Source organism: Nipponia nippon, unplaced genomic scaffold, assembly GCF_047370975.1.
Source record: "Nipponia nippon isolate SJK-2023a ecotype South Korea unplaced genomic scaffold, ASM4737097v1 scaffold_5, whole genome shotgun sequence".
NCBI classification, from domain to species: domain Eukaryota; kingdom Metazoa; phylum Chordata; class Aves; order Pelecaniformes; family Threskiornithidae; genus Nipponia; species Nipponia nippon.
In genome coordinates, this window is record NW_028262369.1 from 89,075,520 (window position 1) to 89,097,720 (window position 22,201).

Consider the following 22,201-nt stretch of genomic DNA (forward strand, 5'->3'; position numbering starts at 1 on the left):
GTAACCTTCCTCCTCCAACGAGAATTAACCCATTTTCTCCGATCTGTCCTGGTAACTTCTGACTCTGCACTAGAGCCTTATTTATCCTGCTCCCCTGAGGACAGTTTAGATGAACTGTTGAGGGACATTTTTTATCCTGAAATAAAGACAGGACAGGAATGTTCTGGACCCTGTTTCCTTTTCTGTAGGTGAAATCCTCGTGTTACTGTTAGTAAAAGGGTCAAGAATTTTCTGATTTAACTTTTTCAGCCTACTAGAATTTAGATAATTTTTTTTTTAATTTTTTTTTTTTTTGCAGAGCTCACTTTTGTGGAACTGTAGGTGGGAAAGGGGTCCCTGGCCAGAAACACAATTTTTGGTTTATGAAGCTGAGGTGAATGGGCAGCATCAGAGCGATCAGGGCTCGTGGCTGTGGGAAGCTCATGGCCCTTCCTGGGTGTTTCATATCCTGGGAGAGGATTATAGCTGTGGGCTTGGATGTCTCCTGATCTCATCTTTAGCGCTTTTCCACTTTGTAGAAATATTTAAATAATTGGCAATGGAGGAGGAGAGGGAGCCTGTCTGAGTAGTGGGTAGCATGTTCTTCTGGGACGCAGTTCAAGTTCAGGTCTCTGCTTCAGTGAATATCTGGAAGCTTTTGAAAGCCTTGGTTACATCTTGATATGACGGGAAATTTTTCAAAACCTTGAAAATCTTCCTGTATTAAAAAAATATTTCCCTCCAGCTTTAGTTAGCTTTTAGGTTTGCCATTCTATAGGCTGGCTTGCTTTTCTGTTGGACACATCACGCATGATATAATGCTTTTGGCATTGTTACGGTGTGTGAAATATTCTCAACAAAGGGAGAATGTGCTTAAAATGAGGAATATTTTTTTATACATATATATGTATATAGGTCTGAAAATAAAAATGAGCTTATTTCCTTGTAAATGGAATCCTGGTTACATTACACCCCCATTCTCATGCTTGGTGGCAGAGGCATGGATCAGCCAAGGTGATACTGAATTTTCATGGACCTTCCTCACCTTCACGGTGTGAAGCCAAAGGCAAACATCAGGCACAGAGATTTGGGTGGACACTGGGCAGGACAGTTTTTGTACTCCATATGTGCCCCTGGCTGCATGAGGGCTCAAAATGAAGATGGCACCTCTTGTTTGCCTCTCCGTTTGTACCCCTGGACAATCAGACATGACCTGGCTCCAGTGGAGAGTTGCATGATGAGCCCTTCAGGTATATAGCATCCGTTGAAAACGATGGGAATTTCGATGCTGACGAAGTGTAACACAGGGTAACACTAGCATCTCTATCTGTACAGATGAAGTTTGTGTAACAGCCTTTGACTGGTACAGTCTGCAGTGCTGTAGAAAATTCTTCAGACAGAACTTCGAAATTTAAAAAAATATATAAATATTTTTTAAAAAATGTATCTATAGTAACAGCATTGCTATTTTTAGCTGCTTCTGTGTGACTCTGGTCATGTAGAGGGACACTTTGTGCTAGAAGGTGAGCTTGTACCTATCATGGCATCAACTGCATGGACAGTTTCAGAATAAAATGGGCAGGGGGTATGTTGTCAGATAGGGGCTGGATCTACAAGTGACTTCTGTTCTGTAAACAGGGCCAGCTGGAAAACGTGTACCTTGGGGGTACATGTGTGTATCTCATCAGTTTGGTTTCTGGTTTGTCCACCTGCAGGAACTCCTGCCATCTGAGGCACCTCCTTGGTTTCCTGATCTAAATTCTGCCCAGAGCAATTCTTTGCCCTGTGGTGATCCAGGATACTGTTTTTCCAAGCGCACATATGCTCTTGGGCTGATCCTACTCTCACAGAAGAGCCTCTTAGGACTCTTCCTACTGAACTAGGGTGTTTAGGACCCCTGCAGAAGTCATGGCCCCACGGAGTGTAGGTGTCCTGTGTTCTGCATGAGAGAACACAGCATGGGTCGGTGCTGGAGATGTTGCGTAGCTTTTTATTCTTGTTGGCCAGGTAAATTACTTCAGAGCAGCATGTGATTTTCCTTTCTCCGAAGTGATATTTCTGTTAAAGGGATTATACTTTCCATTGAAAAATGCAAACTCATCTGCATTTTTACAGCTTATTTGCAAGGTCGTTGCAGTTCTGTGCTAGTTTTTTGAACTGTACTTTTGCTGTGACTTGTTTCCTGGATAATAATGCAAACACGTCTCTAACAACACACAATTCCTGAAAAAGTCCTGTGATAACATGTGAAGGAAGAACTAACATTGAGTGAGGCACTAGATTTCAGTTTCAAGCTTATTAAACTTTATTCACAGCAGAGAATAAAATAAGGTGCAGTAGAATAGACTGTAGTCACCTCTATATTTGTGATTGTATAATTCAGGGTAGAGTCATTCCTTTATGGCTAAGCCTGTTGACAATTGCTGTAAAAGACAAAGTGCCAGACATTCGCAGTTTAAAAGGAGTGCATTTTAAGACAGGAAAGCTACAGGGAAAAAACAAACCAAAAAATCATTCCAATTGCCAACAACACTCTCTAAATAGAAAGCATAGGAGGCATGAACTTCTAATCAAAATTTCAATTTCTAATGAATTGCGAGATAGATTAGAATGTCTTACTGCATAAACATTACTAGGATATATCACTTCTAACTGGCGGGACGTTGTAAACTATCTGGCAATGAACGATGCAACAGACTGAGTAACAGTGAAAAATACTTTCACTTTCTTGGTGCTGACCAGTTTAAAACTAACCCCACGGTAGGATTTCATTAGCTTTGCCTGCTTGGATTGGCAATTATATTAGATTTGATGGGATTAGGTGAAAGTCAGAAGAAATGCTAGTAGCAATTTTCCTTCTGTGTTTTTTTTATTATTATGTTTTTTATTTCCCCCCTTTGGAGCTCCAGCAAATGCAAGCATGTCTTCCTCAATTAGGCAAGCCTGAAAGCTACAGAGTGCACAGGCTCTTGAATGTGCCGTAATTTGTGTTTATCAATTCAGTGCACATAGTTTTTTTGACGTGTGCTTCCTGCCTGATTTTCTAACAATCCTTTATTTTCCACAGGTGGCCGTGATAAACGAGGTGGTCCTGTCTTGACCTTCCCAGCCCGTAGCAATCACGACAGAATAAGGCAGGAAGACCTTCGGAAACTTGTGACTTATTTGGCCAGCGTGCCAAGGTAAAGCTAAAAAGAAAACACTTCAAAGCTGAGGGTGGATGGGTGGGTGAGGAACTTGTTCTTGGCAGTTGCTGATTTCCAAGTATTAACATTTAGTACCTTCAGTTCTTAGGACAGAGAAACAAAAGTGTTCCCTTCCTCCTCCTGTGTATGCTCTGATGGTTTTTATCGCACACGCGGCGATGCAGGAGCCGCAGAGCGGAGGCAGTGTCAGCAAACCCAGGCTTCAGGCTCACAACAGCAATGAGGAGCAGCTCTCGTTTCCCATGTTTCTGTGCAGCTCTTCTAGAGGAGTGGAAAGGGAGGAGAATGCTTAGAGGTCTGCAGTTAAATATAGCAAGCTAGAGAGAGCCTGCTGTCTGCTGTTGCTTTTTAATACCTTGTGGGAGGTTCAGGAGAGCTGTGGTAGGGGACTGTGGTTGCTAGGGACGAGAGGTTTCCCTATGCAAGGAGGCAGATCTTCCTGCTCCAGCACTTCCCAGAGCTTTCTCCAGGCTCAGGAAGGAACACGGGTGGACTAAGGGGGAAGCTTTCAAAGAAAAGCATTTCAAATGGTTCTGTATGTAAACCAGCACCTTTCCCCACATTAGTTCCCGTGTCCCTCCTCCAACATGCAGGTCCCCATCATTTTCCCAGGGAAGCTGGAGGAAAGGTCTGTTGCCAGTGCATATTTATCTTTGCAAGCTTTGGGAGACAGTTTATAGGGCTCAGTGCCCAGGTAGGTATTTCTCAGCCAATGTTTAATGCCTCCGAGAGTACAAGGCTATGTACGCCCTCATCCAACTTCCTTTCCCTATTTTCAAGCTTGCCAAATATCCTTACCCAGTAACCACTGCACCGGTTATTGAGGTGGAGGTTATCCCAGGGCAAGTGAGGAGCTAAGAAGAGGTGTTCAGGGTTGCAATAACACACCCTGTGCCACCCAGGAGCTCATTTTTTAAACCCAGGGTATGACCTGTTAAACAGTGCTCCTATTTTTGCAAAGAGTGTGAAGTTAACACCTGAAGGGCAGAGGGGTTGGCTGCATCTGGAAGTTAAGAGGTAAGAGTCTTGGAAACACACTCAGTTCCTTAGACATGCGATGTGCAGAGAACAAAGGCCCTGTGCTTGGTATGGAAGAGAGTTGAGGGCCGTTTGGAGACTCATCACTCGGCTGCAGAGAGAGAAGGGCAAATGCAGCCACGTGTGCCAGATCTTCCAGAGCTCATCTCCTGGACTTCACAAGTCCTCTGGCGACGCATTTTTTGCTGTGTTGGACTTCTGCTCATCAAGGTTTTACTAATAAGCTGAATTGGTTTATTTTTCTCCCCACTCCATCTCCTTTTTTCATCTAGCCAGCTCTATTTTCAATCATATTGTGAAAGAGATTACAGACTTGCTGCGGGGCTGGGAGAGCAGTAGGTCACTCTCTGACAGTGTGTCCCAGGGCTTGGCAGTCCCCCTCCAGCTGCTGCAGTAATGGAACCGCTCCCTTACATCTTACCATTTTTTGCATGGTTACAAGTACGAAGAAATTATATTGTTTGGGGTTGCAAGCAATTGCACAGCAAAAGTTGCCTTCTAACATGTCAACCTTTTCTATTAATTGCTCTTCCCTCATGGAGGCGGCAGCAATAGCAAGATACATCCCTTCTGTTCCCCACTCTCACACAACTAAATCGATTAGCTCAGTCTTTGATGCTGCTTTTGGTTGCCTCACTCTGAATCAGTCCAGCAATGATTTTTCTCTGATGATGCAGAAGCTGGGGGACAGAGGTGCGTGCTGAAGGAGCTAATGCAAGACCCAGCTGCTTTTATCTCTAGAAACACTAAAAAAGCATTCCCTCTCCTGGTCCCCACTGTTCCCCTTGTTCTGCCCTGATGTTTGAAGCCTCTGAAGGACGTCTCTCTAGTTATGCCAGACAACATTCCTTCCTCTGTGGTGCAACCTCCCATCATGAACATGTGCCTGGCAGTGAGGGCCTAGCTACTCATGAAGCAGTTTCACCAGTTTCCCAAGGGTCCTTGCAGATTGGTGCTGTGGAGACATTAACCAGAGTCCTGTCTCCTGTTTGGGATATTACACATCGAGAGGTGTGGAGCAGAAAGCAGCAAGAGTGATCAGAGGTCTAGAAAAAGTGGCCTGGCAAGGAAGGATTAAAAGGGTAGAGGTTGCTCAGCCTAGAGGACAGAAGAGAGTGAGAAGCGTCTTTGAAAGCATGCGATGCTGCAAAAGGAAAGGGTTCGTAGAGCTAGGACAAGAAACAAAAGTGTTACACCAAAGCAAGGGAAGCTTTGACTGGATATGAGGAAAAGATTTCTAATGGATTCCCATTAGCACTAGAATAACTCATCTAATTTCTTCTTGGATTCCTCCATAACTCTATCAGCAAACATCTGGCATGGGTATAAATGTTAGGGAGCGGGGATGATGAATCAGGAGGTGCTTCTTTAGGTTCCTCCTAGTCCTGTTTTGTCTGGTGCCGCAGCGGTGAACTCGCTGCTGTAGGAGGGAAACGTGACCACAGACTTTGTGGGTTTGGCACGCAGGATTGTGTAACCTGTGCGGTGTGAGAAAACACTGAAAACTCATTTTCCCTAAATGTTTTGTTCACTTTAACAAGGGCAACCAGCAGAGCTTTCAAACTTATTTACTTTTTGGAAACAAGTAAAGGAAGGAGTAGTTTGAATTCATATCACTGGATGCCAGTTCATATTTATTCCAAGATGAGTGCTGTAGTGAATAACTGCATCAGCCATCCACCAAAATAAACAGTTTTATTAGCAGAGACTCTGAACAGGATGTCAGGAGAAACGGCTCTGATGTTCAGAGTGCTGAAAGGGGGAGAGTTTTCTGTGCTAGTTGAAAAACTAGAAATTCTTTTTTAGGAAAAAAGAGACTGTAATTTATCATATTGACACCAGTATAATAATTCGTTCTTTATTCCCGGTGCAGTGGTTTCTGAGTGAGACAGATTGCTATCCGCATTGATACTATCTGTCACTTAACCCGTGTTCTATATCTTAATGGAGGGGGCAGAGGTGGCACATTGCTGGGAGCTTTAAGCAGGTATGAGATGGGTGATGAAATATGATGATAGATTAGGGTAAGTGAAACCAGGGTCTTGCTAGCAGTTTTCCAAGTTTCTGATTCAGCTTTCCACAATTCCTTCTTCAAAACCAGAATAATAATGTGGGTTTTCTGAAAGGAGCAATGTGTTTGAGTTAGAGCAGAACAGTGAGTGCTTTCATGCAGCTGCGAGTCACGGTCAGGCAGGTGCCTGCAGTCACTGGGGTTTCCCGCGTGGCTGAGGATTGCTGCTGGGGGCTAAGACTTCAGATATAGGAACGCGGTTTGTTCATATCCCCAGGTGGTAACCTTTCAGTCCATGGTACCTAGGTGACTTAGGGATCCTGGAAGATTGAAAAGTCTGATCCTGCAGTCTTGGGTACTAGGAGGAGGTTGCGAGTGGGTATCTGAGACTGGACAGATGTGGTCCTGGTTCGGTGCTGTACACTGGTTCTTGCAGGCATATCACAAGGTCCTTTTCTCCAAGCAGTTCCACTATAATGAGTTACTAAGAAGTGAAGACGCTATTCATTAGAAGTAAAGATAATTGCCACGGATGCCAGGTTTCTACCACTCTGCCATTTTCTGCTTGTTTTGCATTTGCAGTAATGCTTTCTGGATAGGCGAAGCTGTATTTCTTGTGAATCAGGATAGCTTCTATTTACATGCAAATTTAAATGGGATGCGATGTTTAGAAATTTGGAGGGCGTGACTGAATCTAGGATAACATGGTGTTTATGATCGGGGGAGTTGAGGGGGAACTTTCTGGCCTTGCTGAGGATTTTATTTTTTAACAGCAATGCAGTGCCGTCTATTCCAGTAGACAGAGTTTTGATTTATATTTGTGCAAACGAAACTAGCACCAGGCCAATCTCCTCTGTGAGCCCTTTGGAATTAAGAATTAAGTTATGCGTAGGCTATAGGAGGATAAAAAGGAGACAGAATATTATTAGCTTGAGTTATCTCCTCGCATGGTGAAGCAATACGATGAAGGAAACGTTCTCTGTCAGCTATAGTGAATCTTCCGGCTGAACACATCAATCTGTTTTGGAGCCAAGATAAGCAGTCGTCTGTGCTCGCTGCAGCGGGGGAAACCTGAGATGCCTCAGGGGCCTGTATTTTTAAAGACATCTACTTTTTATTTGTCTTCTGTTTAAAAACCTGCTCAAATATTTCCCTGTTCTGGGGGACATCCAGGGCTCGTAACAGCAGCAAAATGTTTCCAAGGGACAGCTCTGTGTGTTTGAACAGCTCCTCAGAGCTGCATGGGTTTGATGAAAGGTGCTAGGATCAGTAGAACAACTTAAGTGCCTCCAATAATTAGTGCAGTGATTGGGGCTTTATAAAATTAGAAGAACAATACAGGGGATGGCAAAATGTAGCAATACTCACCCACTCTGGGATTTATTTTAAGCTCTTCTCTGATGACCTGTGGTACTGTGTATATTAGCTCCTTTGGCCGGGAGTAGTGTGAAACTCATTTTGTTGATTGATAGGAATTAAACCCGAGAGCTCTACTTTCTGTTACATGATCCTAGCACAAAAGAAGCTTTTGAGGATCATTTTTTTTTGGAGGCTATTGTAGATCTAAAAAAATAACCATGTATTTTAAAAATAACACCAGGGGCTTCATACTAATTTTAGCAACTAAATATCTGGTGCCATCTATAAGATAATTATTCCACCATACACTTCTATCAAAATACCACAGTAAAAAAATGAAGCAAAGCTAATGAGGCGAATGGAGGTTTAGTATTTTCTTCAGATATAATTTGATTTAAAAAAAAATTTTAAGTGTATTTTGGAGAAAGAAGCTCATTAGGAGTGTATAACTGGCATGAATGCTAGTGAATTTAAGAGCCCTTTTGCCACTCGATGGCCAGTTCAAATCCAGCCTCCATTGTACGTGGTATTGGTACGTGATGTTATTGTCACCATCTGCTAGGGACTGGGGGACTTCTGTGGAAACAGTTGGTGGTCTCACCTTGTCCTGTTAAAAGGCTTCTGCCCACATCACTGTTCTGCTTCCTATGTCCCTTTACTGACCAGCTCAGGACCAAGTTACACGTTCACCTCTTGTTGGAGATCAGCTCTTCAAAAGAGGATCTCTCATTTTCTTCCAGCTGCGGTAACGACCTGCCGAGACATTTTATTCCTAGATAATGGGACAGTGGCTGTAATTGATGTTGAAATTCTGCAGTAAGTGTCTACAGCTGCCAGCCCAGTAAGCTCCCCTGTTTACCAGAAGCTGCTAGAAAATGTGGACTTCTAGAAGTGCAGAGGGAGCAACAAGAGCCGTCAGAGCCTGGGGAGCAGGAGTTATGAGTCAAGATTGAAGGTGTTGGGGATGCTTAGGTTAAAGAGAGGGAAAATAAAAGTTATGTGATTACAATCCAGCATGCAATACTGAGCTAAAGGAAACAATTTGGTCTCAGTGTACATGGCAAACGGGACAAAAAGAAATGGATTAAAATCATAGATTGAAGAAATGAAGCAGGTTTCTGTAGCATCTCTATCTTGGAGACCCTGTTAGAAGGCATATCAGGAATGACCCAGGCATTATCGTTCCTGTCTTGCAGAAGAGGGATGAAAACAATAGCCCCTCCAGCTCTCATGACACTGTTTCGTATAAATCTCTGGGTTTTTTTAAATAGGTACAAGATTTTCATTTCCTATGTTTGTTTATTTTTAATCCCTGGAATTTGTTTGAAAATCAGTCCAAACCTAAGGTAAATGGGGGCTTTCCGTATCAGTTTCCAAATTACTTCCTGCTCTCATCGCCTGTTGCTGTTTTCCTGGATAGTGCACGGGCTGATCTTGCACAGCTCGGGACCTAAAGCAAATGTCCTCTATTCCTCTGCCCTCCATGGTTCCAGCTTGGTTACCTGCTGAGCCCTGCCCTGCCTTCCAGCTGGATAACAGTGCAAGTGTTTTCAGACTGGTTTTGTGATGAACAAAACAAATAGCATGATACAGAGCTTTGTAGTTAATGTACTGTGAATTGCACAGCTCACGTAGCCTTTTCCTTCTAAAGACTAATAAAAGGCAGGGTAAGCTGGGCTCTGCATATCACTTCTACCAGCGATCATCAATATCTTCTATTTGGTCTAGCAGAAGTATCTCTCATCTCTCTATTGTGAAATAGAGGCAAATGAGAGTAACATAATGTTAATGTTGAGACAAACTCATGGAGATTTGATTGCCTTGTTTCAGAACAAGAGTTCGGTGACTTAAATAAATAAATAAAATAAAGGTTGATGTTATTTCAAGGCTGAATTCCTTATTTGAAATAAATTCCTTAAAGGACATAGAAAATAGTATGCAAATAGCTTTGTAAGTTATCTGTCTTGTATTCAAAAATATTTGCACCTTTTTGGAAGACCTGAAAATCTGTTACTGTGTTTTCACACTAACTTCTTCAATATTTCTATATTCTTAAGTAGTAGCTTGCTCCATTTTATTATGTATTAATTGTATTCCAGTAAATAATTGAAATTACTGATTGCCACATGGAGAGAAACTAGGATTTCAACTTGCCATTGTGTTTTTATGTATTCTATTCGACACTCAACATCTGCTTAATTTTAGACTATAAATCTGCAATTGAAAACAGTTAATATGACGGAATCCCTCATTTATTGTGTCTGAATTATTTCCAAGGCAATTGTTCTTTTTTTACGGAGTAGGGGAAGGGGTCCAGTTTTCTCTTACTGCCAACCATGCAGACTCATGCTGAGATTTCAAAGTCATATTGGGTTCTTTCTGGTTCATCTAACGTCTCCAAAATAAAGATTCTCCAGTGGGTTTCTCATTTGAAGATTTAGGATTGCAGAGGTAGCCCTACAGGCCAAGTTTAACGTACAAAGAAAATGCACAGGTCTGGAAGAAAAGTTCCTTTTCCCGGCACTCTGCTGCTTTTCCAGCCCAGTGAGGGCTCAGTCATGCCTTCTTCAGTGGAGTCAGCAGATAGGGCTCAATGAGGGGACACATCTGATGAAATAAAAGGTCACTGGTCTACTTTGTGCTCTTCCCAGGCAGCAAAGCAAGTGTCTCTACCCAGTTCAGGTCCAATGCCTTTTGGTTTTACTGGTCTGGCCTTTTTTGCTCCCAGCTGTGGGCTGTTTCTCCTCACCACAGGCAGCGCATTCAGGCTGAAAGTTCAGAGCAGCCAGAAGGATGGCAGCAAGTGGAGTCCTTCTCCGCAGCCCCCATCTTCCCAGGTTCACTGCACAGAAAACAGCCAACAGGCTGCTGCTGCCAAGCAATAGCTCCACAGCATCACCGCACCTGGCTTCTCTCTTTCTCACTGAGAGAGGAGGGAGCGGAGGGCTCCTAAAACCCCCTGAGCAGAGGTAGAGGTGCCTGTGGCAGTGCTTCCCACCAAAGACATGGCCAAGGGGGGCTGACCTGGAAACAGCAACCTCCTGTGAGGATGGTGACCCCACACAGCAGCATCAGCTGAGCCTCCTCAAGGTGTCCTGAGGGGTTGATGGCACAGGGGTCTGAGCTTTGCCAAGGCACTGAGAAAACCCCAGCTGTCTTCTCGGGGGAGTCTTGGATGCTGCTCAGCTCCCTGGCTGCTGATCTCTGGCTCTTCCACACAGGATGGGTGCCTGCCCTGTGCAGCCGCTCCCCGTGTCGCTGTATTTCTGTTAGCGATGTCGTAGGTAGTGCCTGACTACATTTCCAACAAGGGGTTTGGGCTGGGAAGGATTCTGCTCGGATTTCTCCAAATCCGGAGCAAACACCAAAACAAACCCCCTCACCATGCACACCGCCGCTGCTGGGATGCAGGAGCCACCGTGACCGAGTGACACCCGGAGGCGCCGGCGGGGTCTGGGGCCTGATCCCATCCTCTGAGCTGTCTCACGTAGAGCTGCGCTGCTGCACTCTGCTTTTTGAGCTCCATCCAAGCCCTCGATCTGGGGATTAGATCAGCATTGTTCCTCCTTGCTAAATGGCTTTTGCATGTTGATTGTACCGGCATTTGCTGCCTGGAAGAAGGAGCTGAGGTGATGGAGAAAAGGCAGAAACTTGTACACTAGGATATGTCCTGCACCCGTTCACTGGTGAGGGAGCCGGCAGGCAGCGCAGCCTGCTATAAATTTTATGCAGAGCATTATTTTCTCCATCCTCTTCCTCAGTGGCTCTCTGACAAGTGGTTTGTCTCTGCAGCACATTTCACTGTGCTGCCCTCTCTGGCCTTTCCTGTGCTAGTGCTGATTTGAAGCTGTTGCATGCTCCTCGTGGGCTTTTTAACCATCAGGCTTGCGGCTCCGCAGTACTCCGAGACGTCCAGGCAGTAGCGACCTGGAGACTTCCGTGGAGAAGGCAGGTTTGCACTGATGTGAGCAGTAATTCAGAGGAGCTAAAATTAGCAAACAGAGACCTTTTGTGGGAGCGGCGCGCTGGCAGCAGAGCCGGCACCGGCCGCGTGTGGTTCCCTCCTGAATCTGTCAACAGCCATCAGCAGAATATGCAGCGGTTCAGCCAATCCTAACTTTTCTTTTCGGTGATCTCTTTCCTACATTTTTTGCAGAGACTGGAAAATAGTTTTTGTCTCATTCCAGCATGGGTGCTTGTGTTCCTCATCAGTAACTCCAGTACGTGCTACATCCTTTTTACTCTTAGAAATTGTTATGATTTGGAAGCGTCTTGTGCCACCCTCTTCATGGATGTCATTAGAAGCAGGAAAACGACTGCTGTGCTTTGCAGTCTGCTTTGTAATGGGAATATTGTCAAAGGTATCTTAATGTCAATGGAAAGCTCTTCTAAACTCCCATGGAGAATGGATGAGACCTTTCCTGTGTGCCAATATGGAGCAAATAACGGGAGACACAGAAATGGAGTCGTCTCAGTCTAGACTGCCTGGTCCTTATCCTCATTGGATGGATGGAGGTGGTGTAGATGCTGCTCCAAAGTCTGGATTCCCCAGTGCACAGCTTGGGTAGGACTGAAGATGTGTTTTCATGAATATACTTTTAGCCTTGTGTCCAAATGATAAAAAGCTTACGCAATCATGCTGTCTGTCAGTCACTTTTTAAACCAAATCTGTCAGAGAAGACTCTCAAGAATATTAAATTCCCACAAATTTAATGAGAATAGACAGCTGTGTCAAGGAGAGAGACCTAATTAGCGTCCACAGAGAGGGTAAGGTGGTCTGAACTCACCCCTTCTTAGAGACTGGAGGTAGAGGGGATATCTCCAGAGCATATAAGAGGCAAATTTGTTATTAAACATTAGAGAATCAATGTGCAAACCACTACCAAGGGTTCGGCACTTCCTGTGCTCATAAAAGTGCATGCTAATTTATGGTATTAGAAAATTGGATCAACTAAAATAGAACAATGACCAATTCATGGTAACATATGGTATTGAGCAGGCTGATGCTCTTATAGCATGGAAAGTATGGGTTAGGACTGGCAAAATTTGTCTCAGAGGTTGGGATGCTCAATTCCCTGCTGTTTGCAAAGGGAATTGGTATCCAAGTTTGGTAGGCAGTTGTAAATCTCATCAATGGTTTCTTCTCATTTTCCACAAGGTGCTTCTAACCAAGTCAGCCTGTGGTATTTAATGTTTTCCTTGTGGATCCTGGCGCTGCTGCAGAGTTCCCTGTGGATCCTGTAATGCTGTGTGCAGCAAAACATAATCGTAACTATGTGGCGTGAGGCTGTTGGGCTACTTAGATTAAGAGAAAAAAGAGAGAGAGAGAGAGAAATACCCTAATGCAAAATAAAATAATAAATAAGAAAAATAATTCTAGAATCTCTCCCTCCCCCCCAAGAAAAGGCAGAAAAGTTTAACTCAAACATACTTTTGGCTCAGCAGATATTGTCTGGTCTGCAACATGTGCCACAGTGTACTTTTCTACTATTAACAAGGCTTCTGCTATTAATATCGGTTTCCCTGCCTGTGTACACAGGGCTTTATTTTATGTCTAAGTTTAAAGAGAAACCTTAGTCTCTGGAGAATTTTCCAGCAATGTAATATTTAGAAAGTTGCTTTGTGGCTCCTCACCAAAAAGCCAAAGCACCAAACCAGCTTTCCCTTGTCCTGCAGCTGCATTCAGGGAGATATCCTGCGCCTCTTCCACGTACCCCCGCTACAGTGCAAACGAGAAAGTAGGAACCTGCTGCAGGCTCAATGCAATATTTACATGGGACATCTTTGCTGAATGGTCCTTTTGGTTAAAGTCATTGAACAGAAATTGTAGTAGAGCTTTGTAGAATAATTGCATCTCTCTCTGAAAATTGTAACAGCAGCAACTGTTCACCTCCAGCCAAATTCAGGCTGCTTTCATATGCCTTACCTGTGCACTACTCAAGTGTGTATGTGATGTTCATGTGATGTAGCTCTCTTCTATCACCCTGTTTCCCATGCGAATACAAGAAGAATTGACAACCTCTAATATCTATGCAGTGATGTTAGCACTTAGTCTTTTACTAGAAGGATGAGTTAAGTTTGACTGTTCATTTATTTATTTGAGCGTCTGGCAAGCCAGGTGCTTCTGCTATTGATGTTGTCATTGAGGATCAAATAGATATTACTTTTTGAAATTTACTTTGTAAGGATTACTCATTAAAATCCTTTGATTGGTAACATTCAACCCTTTTCCCTCCCCCAGTCCTAAACCAGGGTCCAGCATCCAAGCAGTTATTAAATGTATCCATTTAAGGAATACAAGTAAGAAGGATACCAACGCAGCATTAGTATCGAGATGGGTGGGATCCTTAGCAGGAACTTTATGGCATTTAAAAACACACATTATACCCATACATGGGGCTGTGATACTTTGGAACTCCAGGGAGTGATTTAAAATTTTCTCTGCAGACTAACATTCTGCGAAGCATGGTAAATGGCTTTGGTGGTCCTGAGGGACGATCGGCAAAATACTCTGTTTCAGGTCAAGAATGAATGCAATGTGCTGTTGCATGGTATTAAGCAGCTCCACGGGCAAACATAACATCCCATAGAATTTTTTTCCGTTAGAGAATGCCAAGTGGGCTTCCTGCACACGTTCCATCTGCTGTGCGCTTACACTTTGTATGTCACGTGAAAAAGGCATACCACCAGTAATAGTGGATGGAGACTTTTGTATTCCGTACTTCCAAATATTCCTTAAATTATGTTAGTATAAACTATACCTCTAAAATAGTTTCCTACCAGTCCTCTTTATTTGCATGTTAATTTAATGCTAGTGAAAGATTAGCTGCAAGAAAGGTAGGCTTATGGTACTAATTACTGTTCTTTCTTGGCAAAGTACCAACAACATCCCTGGCTAGGATGATTTAATAGGTCTCTTCTATCTCAATCTTCTGTGATCCAGCAGCTGACCGCCCTGGAGGCCAAAGTCCTCTACTAAGGCAGCAACGCAAATTTTTCCTTCCGTTGTTTTTCTGTTGTGAGTCAGTCCTAATTGGAGACTAAAAGTATGTGTCCTTGTCAGTAGCCTTAGCAGCTCTGCTTAGACCACCAACTAAGGACTATGTCTACTTGTGTCTTTTGTGATCTTTGTAGATGGTAATCAGATGGGAGCCTCAGGTTTAATTTAGGCCACCCATTTAGGTCACGTTTGCATTAAGGTAGGTGCCATCCTGGAACATCAGGGAAGACACACAGTCAGAGCTTCCTGAATTTTAGCTCTGGACTCAACATTGACGTCTCTTCTCCCTTGGTTTAACTGTATAACCTGAATTTACCAGTCCATACAGGAGACACCTCACAAAGGTTTGTGAAACCAAATTAGCTGATATTTTTACACCTCGAAGATAGAAAATCCTAAGTGATTTTATTATAGTTATGCTGCACGTAGTGGAAATACAGGTCCCTTTAATAGTACACGCTGATTAGACCCCTCATTTCTGGGAAATGGGGTCTTTAAAGTTGCATTTCCCAATACTGTCTTGGGAGCACTGCGTAAGAAATTGGCCACGTACTCTGTCACCTCCCAACCTTAGAAAATGTGCTTGATAAAAGCGTCTCATTACAAATGTACCATTTTGCCATGCAGCAAGTCTAGGGAGTAGAAGAAGAACGTACAGAAGAACTGTAATTCCAAAACGCAATCTAAATAAAAAGCAGGGACCTGATAAACTAATGGGTGATCTTACGCATAGGAAGTATGCAGCTGGAAATGCTGCCTTGTTAATAAACTGTTGTCTAAGAATTAATCAAATAGGCAACATGTTCTTTTTCTTTAAGACCCTTTTCCCTCCTTTCTCAGGACAGAACTGAACTCTTACAACACTGACTAATCACATCCAATTTTGTGGTTATGTCCCTTTCTTTCTTCATTCTTCTGTTTCTAAAACATTGTAATTTAGTTCAGAAACTGCATCCAGAGAAGCAAACATCTCTGGAATCACAGATTAGTTTAGATTTTGCTTCCCACTGGAGATTTGTGGGAAGGAGCTGCGATTCCATTCCAAAATCTAATTAAAAAGCAGGTACATAGGAAAGTAGCAGACAATCTTACCCATAAGAAGAACGTCTGGAAGCTCTGCTTTGTTAATGAACTGTTAGACTAGGAATCAAATACACAGGCGATATGTGTGGGTTTTTCAGGGTTTCTTTCTTCTCCATTCACAAGGCAGAACTCAACTGTTACATCATTCCACACTTACCAGGCTTACTGGAAATCTCAGTTTCTCCTTAACTTCCAGAACAGCCACCCCAATCATTTTGCGGTGTCAGATGGTATATGGTAGGCGACAGGAAAATAGGATCAGCTAAAAAGGTTTCCTGGGATTTTCATTTAGGAATGAATTCTGTAGGACTCTTCATCTCTGTAGCTTTATGGACTGTTGAATTGCATCTGTGGTATATTAGCATTGGCAGCGCTTTTCTGATGACTTGTTAGGCATTACTAATTATATGAAAAAGGCATACATTTTTGTTAGGCAAAATCAACTCAGTACCTTTGAGAAGGAGGCCAGTTGAGGATCCACCTGCTCTAACTTTGACACTAGGTTTAGAAATATTTGCCTTAGTGAATAAGATGATAATTGTCCTCATGTTAAAATATATGTTATGTATTTTGTACATTCCCAGTGGCACCTGGAAAATTAAAGCAGACGTGTTTAATAAGGTACAGAAAGTGGAGCAATATAAATCAAATAAATGTATCGGATACAGTACCAGTGCAAAGTTGTCTTGATCTCCATTTCTGGGCTTTTAAAATTGGTGACAAGTCAGTATTTCCAGAAGCTGAAGTCCATCTTGCCAATATTTTGCTCACTTTGCCCACTTAGAGGTAATGGACTTATAATTGTTTTTACAAATGAAAACACATTTTTTCCTTTTTTTGTGGGAGGACACAAATGCACAAAAGAACTTTAACTGTGTTCATGCTGCCTTGAAAAGATGCCAAAAGTCAGATGTGTAATTAGGGATTCTGTTAAAAGTCTAATTCCTGCACCTGTGAACATTTTTTGGCACATAGCTTTTTAAGTCCTTGCTTTTCTTCTCGTATTTCTCATTTTCTTGGCCAAAAATTAAGTTCCTTTTCAAAGGAAATTGTCAAAGATCTTCTGGGGTGTATTTTGTTCTTTGTCTGAGTCCAATACAAAACGGCAGTTCCCTCTGCTTTTGTTGTTGAGTGAAATACTCTAAAGGATACTGTTAGACACGGTTTTATTTAACACCTGATTACTCACGGCAAAGCCCTTTAAGATCCTTCAGGATGAAAGATGATACAACAGGTTATGACAGCATTCTTGTAATGTAGGTTTGTTCTTCCAATGCTAACAGTAATGTACGGGGCACTGTATGTTTTGCATCACATAGGTTCAAATATTCGTCAAGTTCTAACAAGGCTAATGATCAACTATTTTAGTTAGATGGGGCAGAGAGAAGAGCAAAGAACTCATCACCAGATGATGTAACAGGATTTTTTTTGGTGGATTTTAAAGTAGTTGGGAACAAATGAATATATCAGGTAATTTTATCAGGGGGTCTCGATTCATTTATCAAACCATTAGTTCTTCCTGCCTTTGATAGGTGCCTCCCGTGAAGATCACAGGATTCATCTGTTGGTTCTTCCAGGCCACAACTGACTTCAACAGAATCTGAACATACTGGAGATATATAACTGCTCTGCAAACAGAATCAAACAAGAAATGTATCTCAAAATAACAGACTAGAGAGGATCTGTCTAGGCAGCCATTCACCAAGCCTAGGACTTTTCCACAACTCTCTTACATCTTATGACACCACAAAGATATTTATTCATTGTGTAAATTGCCAGGGGCAAAGAAGGAAATCATCGAGGTGCAAACATGCGTTCACCATATCTGCTCTTAGTCACAAATGAAAGGAGGATATCAATACTTTTTTAGGCTAACACATTAATTTACTAAAATAAACTTGGAAATTCATGCCAGAGGTCAACTGAAGCAGTAAAAGGCCTGCCTGGCCTGCAGGCTTCTGCTTCCCATGTCCTTTTCCTAATTCTTGTTTAAGTACTGTAATCCTCCTCCAGAAAAGCAGTCAAGTGCATATGTAAGTCCATCCATATCCAGCAAGTGTAAACATGTGCTTCACGCACCATCTTAATTGCTTAATCAAGCTCCCTATATTGTGAGGCACAATCATACAAACAGGAACCAGATGGAAGATATTTTTATCAGACAGACCACAGGATTAAAGAAGCATGGCCATTGAACATTGCTGTCCTTTAAAAACCGAGTATCAGGATATTACTGCATCCATGCAGCATCCCCACGATGTGATAATTCAGACAGCAACCACTGTCATAAACTCAGACTCAATCTTACCTCTTTATTTTCAGATATCAACAACCTGTGTGAGCTTGTTTGATGGATGTAAACACACATTGTTGATGATTTTAGGAGAGCTTATATCAAAGAGGGTTGCAACAGTTATTCAAGTTTGGAATCAGTAATTACAGAAAATGCAGGAATAGTCAGTTCTTTTTAGAACCGTTAGTTTTGTGGGTGATTTTAGCATTGAAATGCTATGAATTGGTACAGCGTCACTCTCATAGCAGACCAGTACAATATTCTTATTATTTTCACGTGGTAGGAAAAAGTCTGAGTCTATTTGAGCTATGTTTTCTATGCTGTTTGCAAAGCATGTCATAGCAACAGAGATTTTAATCTGTTTTCCTTAGTTTTATATCATAAAGCACTTAAAATTATCTATTAGGCTAGTGCTCCTGTGGGTTCTACATCAAATCCAAAATAATTGTGGTTTTGCAACCTTTTCCCCTATAGTCTTCTGGTACTAGTTGTCTGATTACGCTGTGATCAATGCTTTTACTCTACACATTAAAAAAGGATCAAAATCCTTGATTATAATTGAGGTGTATATATCTGGCCAGGTACTTGCCTGGTCCTAACTGACAGGCTGAACTGTACAGCATGGTCATCAAAATGGACAGGAGCTTATGTGAATAATTCAGGGCAATGACAAACATTTTATCTGCAGGTTTGCTGGCAAAATTAACAGCAATGAAATAGTTAAGAATCCTGGTATTTAAGTAGTCGGAATTGGCTTTTTAGTTAACACCCCAATAAGATGGAGGGTGCAAGTTCACTGTTCTCCTAGCCTCATTGTTTCTTTCCACTGGCTGCAGACTCAGCAAGACAAATATGCATTAGTTTATATTGTCAAGGCTATCTTTGCAAGCAGATGGGCTGGAAATCTAATTAAACAACCCAAAAGCTTTGATTCTGGCAAAAAATAGCAAAATCTGTGGGACGACCCTAAATCCTCTGAATTAAATGGATGTTCTATGTCAATGCAGTTCTATTGTCCCACTTTATAAATAAAATATGAAGGGCTCTACTTTCACATAGAGCCATAAATGTGCTCATTTATGAGTTTAATAAAGCATGTGTATTCAGTACCATTAGATAAGCATATGTATAGAGCAATAAATGCTCCCTATATAAAATCAGCACACGTGTAACAGAGAATATAGCCCAGCATGGATAAATAAGCACATGCTTAGATTATTAAGTGATCTCTCTTAAGGTTTTGTGAATTAACCATGAAGCAGCTGTGACTATTTGCAATTTGTGGTTCTCCTGCAATTATGCATCCTACCTGTGTCTGAAAATGTTGTAAATATAATACATTCATTGGAAGAATGCAGTAGCCTCAATAAAGAAAAGTACGGTAACACCCATTTAACAGATGAAAAAAACCAGAGGTAGAGTTGAGCTATAACACAGAAACACAAGAAGGAGGTGAGTGACCCAACTAGGATCACTTGACTCTCAGCCTCATCCCCTGGACTGCAGTGCTCCAGCCAGATGTAAAAAATGAATAAATTGTGAAGCTGTAATTGAAAGGAAAATACTTACATTTGTTTGTGTTATCTCAGTGTCAGGGATTTATACTAAGTAGGCTTTTGTTATACGGGTGATGTGTCCAATGTGAAGCTAGAGGTTTGCAGAGCGACTGTGAAATGCTTTCTGTTGTTTCTTGCCAGTTGTTGTCCGGGGGGGTGACCGTGGTGGTTCCACTTGCTACAGAAACCCGCTACATTAGGCCCATTGCTACACAGGGTGTTGCATTAGTTTATCTCACAGGTAGGAAACCCATTAGTCTGCTGGAGCAGGTGTGGCCTGTGACAGATCTTTGATGTGTCTCTTCTAGATCAAATGAGCCACTCAATATTAGGACAAATATCCTTAGGTGCAGTGCTCCATTAATCTGCTCTGTGATTTTTATTACCGTGGGCTGGCTGATATCTACAGTAAATTGTAAGAGTTTTCTGACTAGTAGATTCCTATCGTTCCTATCCTGGCATACGTTAGTTTGTCAATATAATTTTCAGGTCTGGCAGCAGGAAAAGCACCACCTGGGGTATGCAGTTCCTGAGTGAATAGGATGATGCACGTTCACATGTGGCACTTGTAGATGGACTTTCCTGTGAAGTTTTATTGTGCTTTTGATAGAGAAGCAATATAGCTAATAGAGGAAAGGGAGCAGGCAGTTGAAACCAGGCAATTACTTTTTGGAGCATTTATCTGAACCCGCTTTAGTTGATGAAACAGTTGGTCTGTTTTTTTCCAATTAGTGGTGACTGATGGGAATAGGTACTGATAGAAAACTGAAACTATTAGTGGTTGTGATGGAAATTCAGGATCATAAGGGAAGCAATCTTAAAACTGTGTTGGCATGACACCAATATGTCAGGGTGGGAAAGTGCCTTAGCATGATGGACTGTAAAACTGAGGGGACTGCACACAGGCATTTAAGGAGCTCAATCTCCTACAAAGGTGAGAGCATCTGAGGCTGCAGAAATACCTCAAGTGCCCTTGGGAAGACAGGCAGAGCGTTAGCTCAGAGACTCAGTCGAGGTCCGCACGGTTATTGCCAGGTTTTGCTTCCATTATTTGACTGTTGGATTCATCTTTGCTCTCCAGAAGTTTTTTGGATCTAGCTTTCCCACTCTGGGGGTCAATGGCATCTTTTGGGTCTTCTATTCCCTTTGAAATATGGAGTTACTGACTTGTCTGTGCTCAGTCAGCATCAGTGATTTTGATCGATCACACATTTATGTCTCCATACAAATAATAAGGGCAGCTTCACTGGCAAGGCTTAGTCCCCCTTGCTAGACAGAGTGAGGGAGCCTGGCCTTGCTAGGAGACAGACTTACAAAAATCAGACGTGAGCTACATGTTTTGAAGCTGGATTGTGAATAGCACATCAGCATCCACTGTCTCTTGAGGGCTCAGTAAAAAGGACTTTTTCTCCTCTCCATGCCATCATGGTAGTTATTTGAAAGAATGAGTAAAGTCTCCTGTGTAAAGGAATACACAAAAATTGATTTTACAAGTGTATCTTATATCATAGGTTGATTCTATAGCTTCAGGGCAAGCCCTTCTGGATGTAATACCACAGGCAGTCTTCACCCAGCCTGGCACAGCAGGAAGTGTCTATCTGATAAGTGAACTATTTTGGGTAAATCATTGTGCCTACAAAGACACACTTTGTTTGTATACGGGTGGAGCTCAAAAAAACCCGAGTACCGCTGATTTATTAGTCATGGTCAGTCCCCATTGTCCAACCTAGGGAAAATGGAGGCATCGGCTTTTAAGTCGTACACTTCTAAAGAGAACTCAAATACTCACATAGTGGCTTAGCAAAACAAACTCATTACAGGGACCGCAAAGTGCTTCTGGGATGTAGCACTCAACCTATCCTCCTAACAGATGCACTTGAATCCATGTGTGCCCTTAAGTAAAACGAGTGTGTGGACTCCGGCCAAAATCTTATAAGCCTCAAAGAATGGTTATATCACTTCTGCTTAGCAGCTAAAAAGTGCAAAGCGACTCTCATGCTGAACTCTGCACTGCAAATGGGCAGAAGCTAAGTTACTTATTTGCACAAGAATTCTGAAGTGCAGAATTTTAAATGAGGAAAAATCCAAAAGCTTTAGAAATTTCTCATCAGAAATACCTCTAAAATATTATGTCGATCAAAATATTTTGTTCTGATAAAATTAAAAGTTTTTGTTCTTTTTTTTATGTTGTCTGATCCAAAAAAAGAAACAAAATGAAAAAAAGACATTTCATCTGAAAAGGCCTGGACAGAATATTTTGCTGTTAAAAAACCCTTTTTTCAGTTTTTAATTCAGTACTCACTTTCATGAGAACCTGCACTCATCATGAAACATATTATTTTGAATTAATGTGTACTTTCTCATCTTCTTGCCTTAGTTCCTTATTTTAATTACAGCTCTTCTGTACATGGATGTACATTGCTCTCCTATACTGCCAGGAGCAGCATATGAGAACTGATAAGTGCTTTCTGCAAGAAATGTGAATTCTACTTAGAAAAAGTGATTTTAGCATCAAAAAAGAGTATTTTTTCCTATCCTCATCTATGAGCCCAATTGAGCCCTGGATGAAGTGTGCTACTCCCAGAGTGGTTATACCTGCCTACATCAGGACTGAATTTGGCATGGTCTCTGCCTCTGGACATATATTGGATTTCACCAGTTGCTGCTGTCTATCGT

General features: G+C 42.1%; 1 protein-coding gene across 12 annotated transcripts in view; it reads left to right on the plus strand.

Moving 5' to 3' along the window:
• The window catches only part of KALRN (kalirin RhoGEF kinase), a 532,514-nt gene that overhangs the window by 176,048 nt on the left and 334,265 nt on the right, over window positions 1-22,201 (plus strand). For all 12 annotated transcript variants that reach the window (XM_087734558.1, XM_087734567.1, XM_087734559.1 and 9 more), the window contains one exon: window positions 3,047-3,161. In XM_087734558.1, the coding sequence (XP_087590684.1) occupies window positions 3,047-3,161 (115 nt within the window). The remainder of the gene's footprint in view (window positions 1-3,046; window positions 3,162-22,201) is intronic.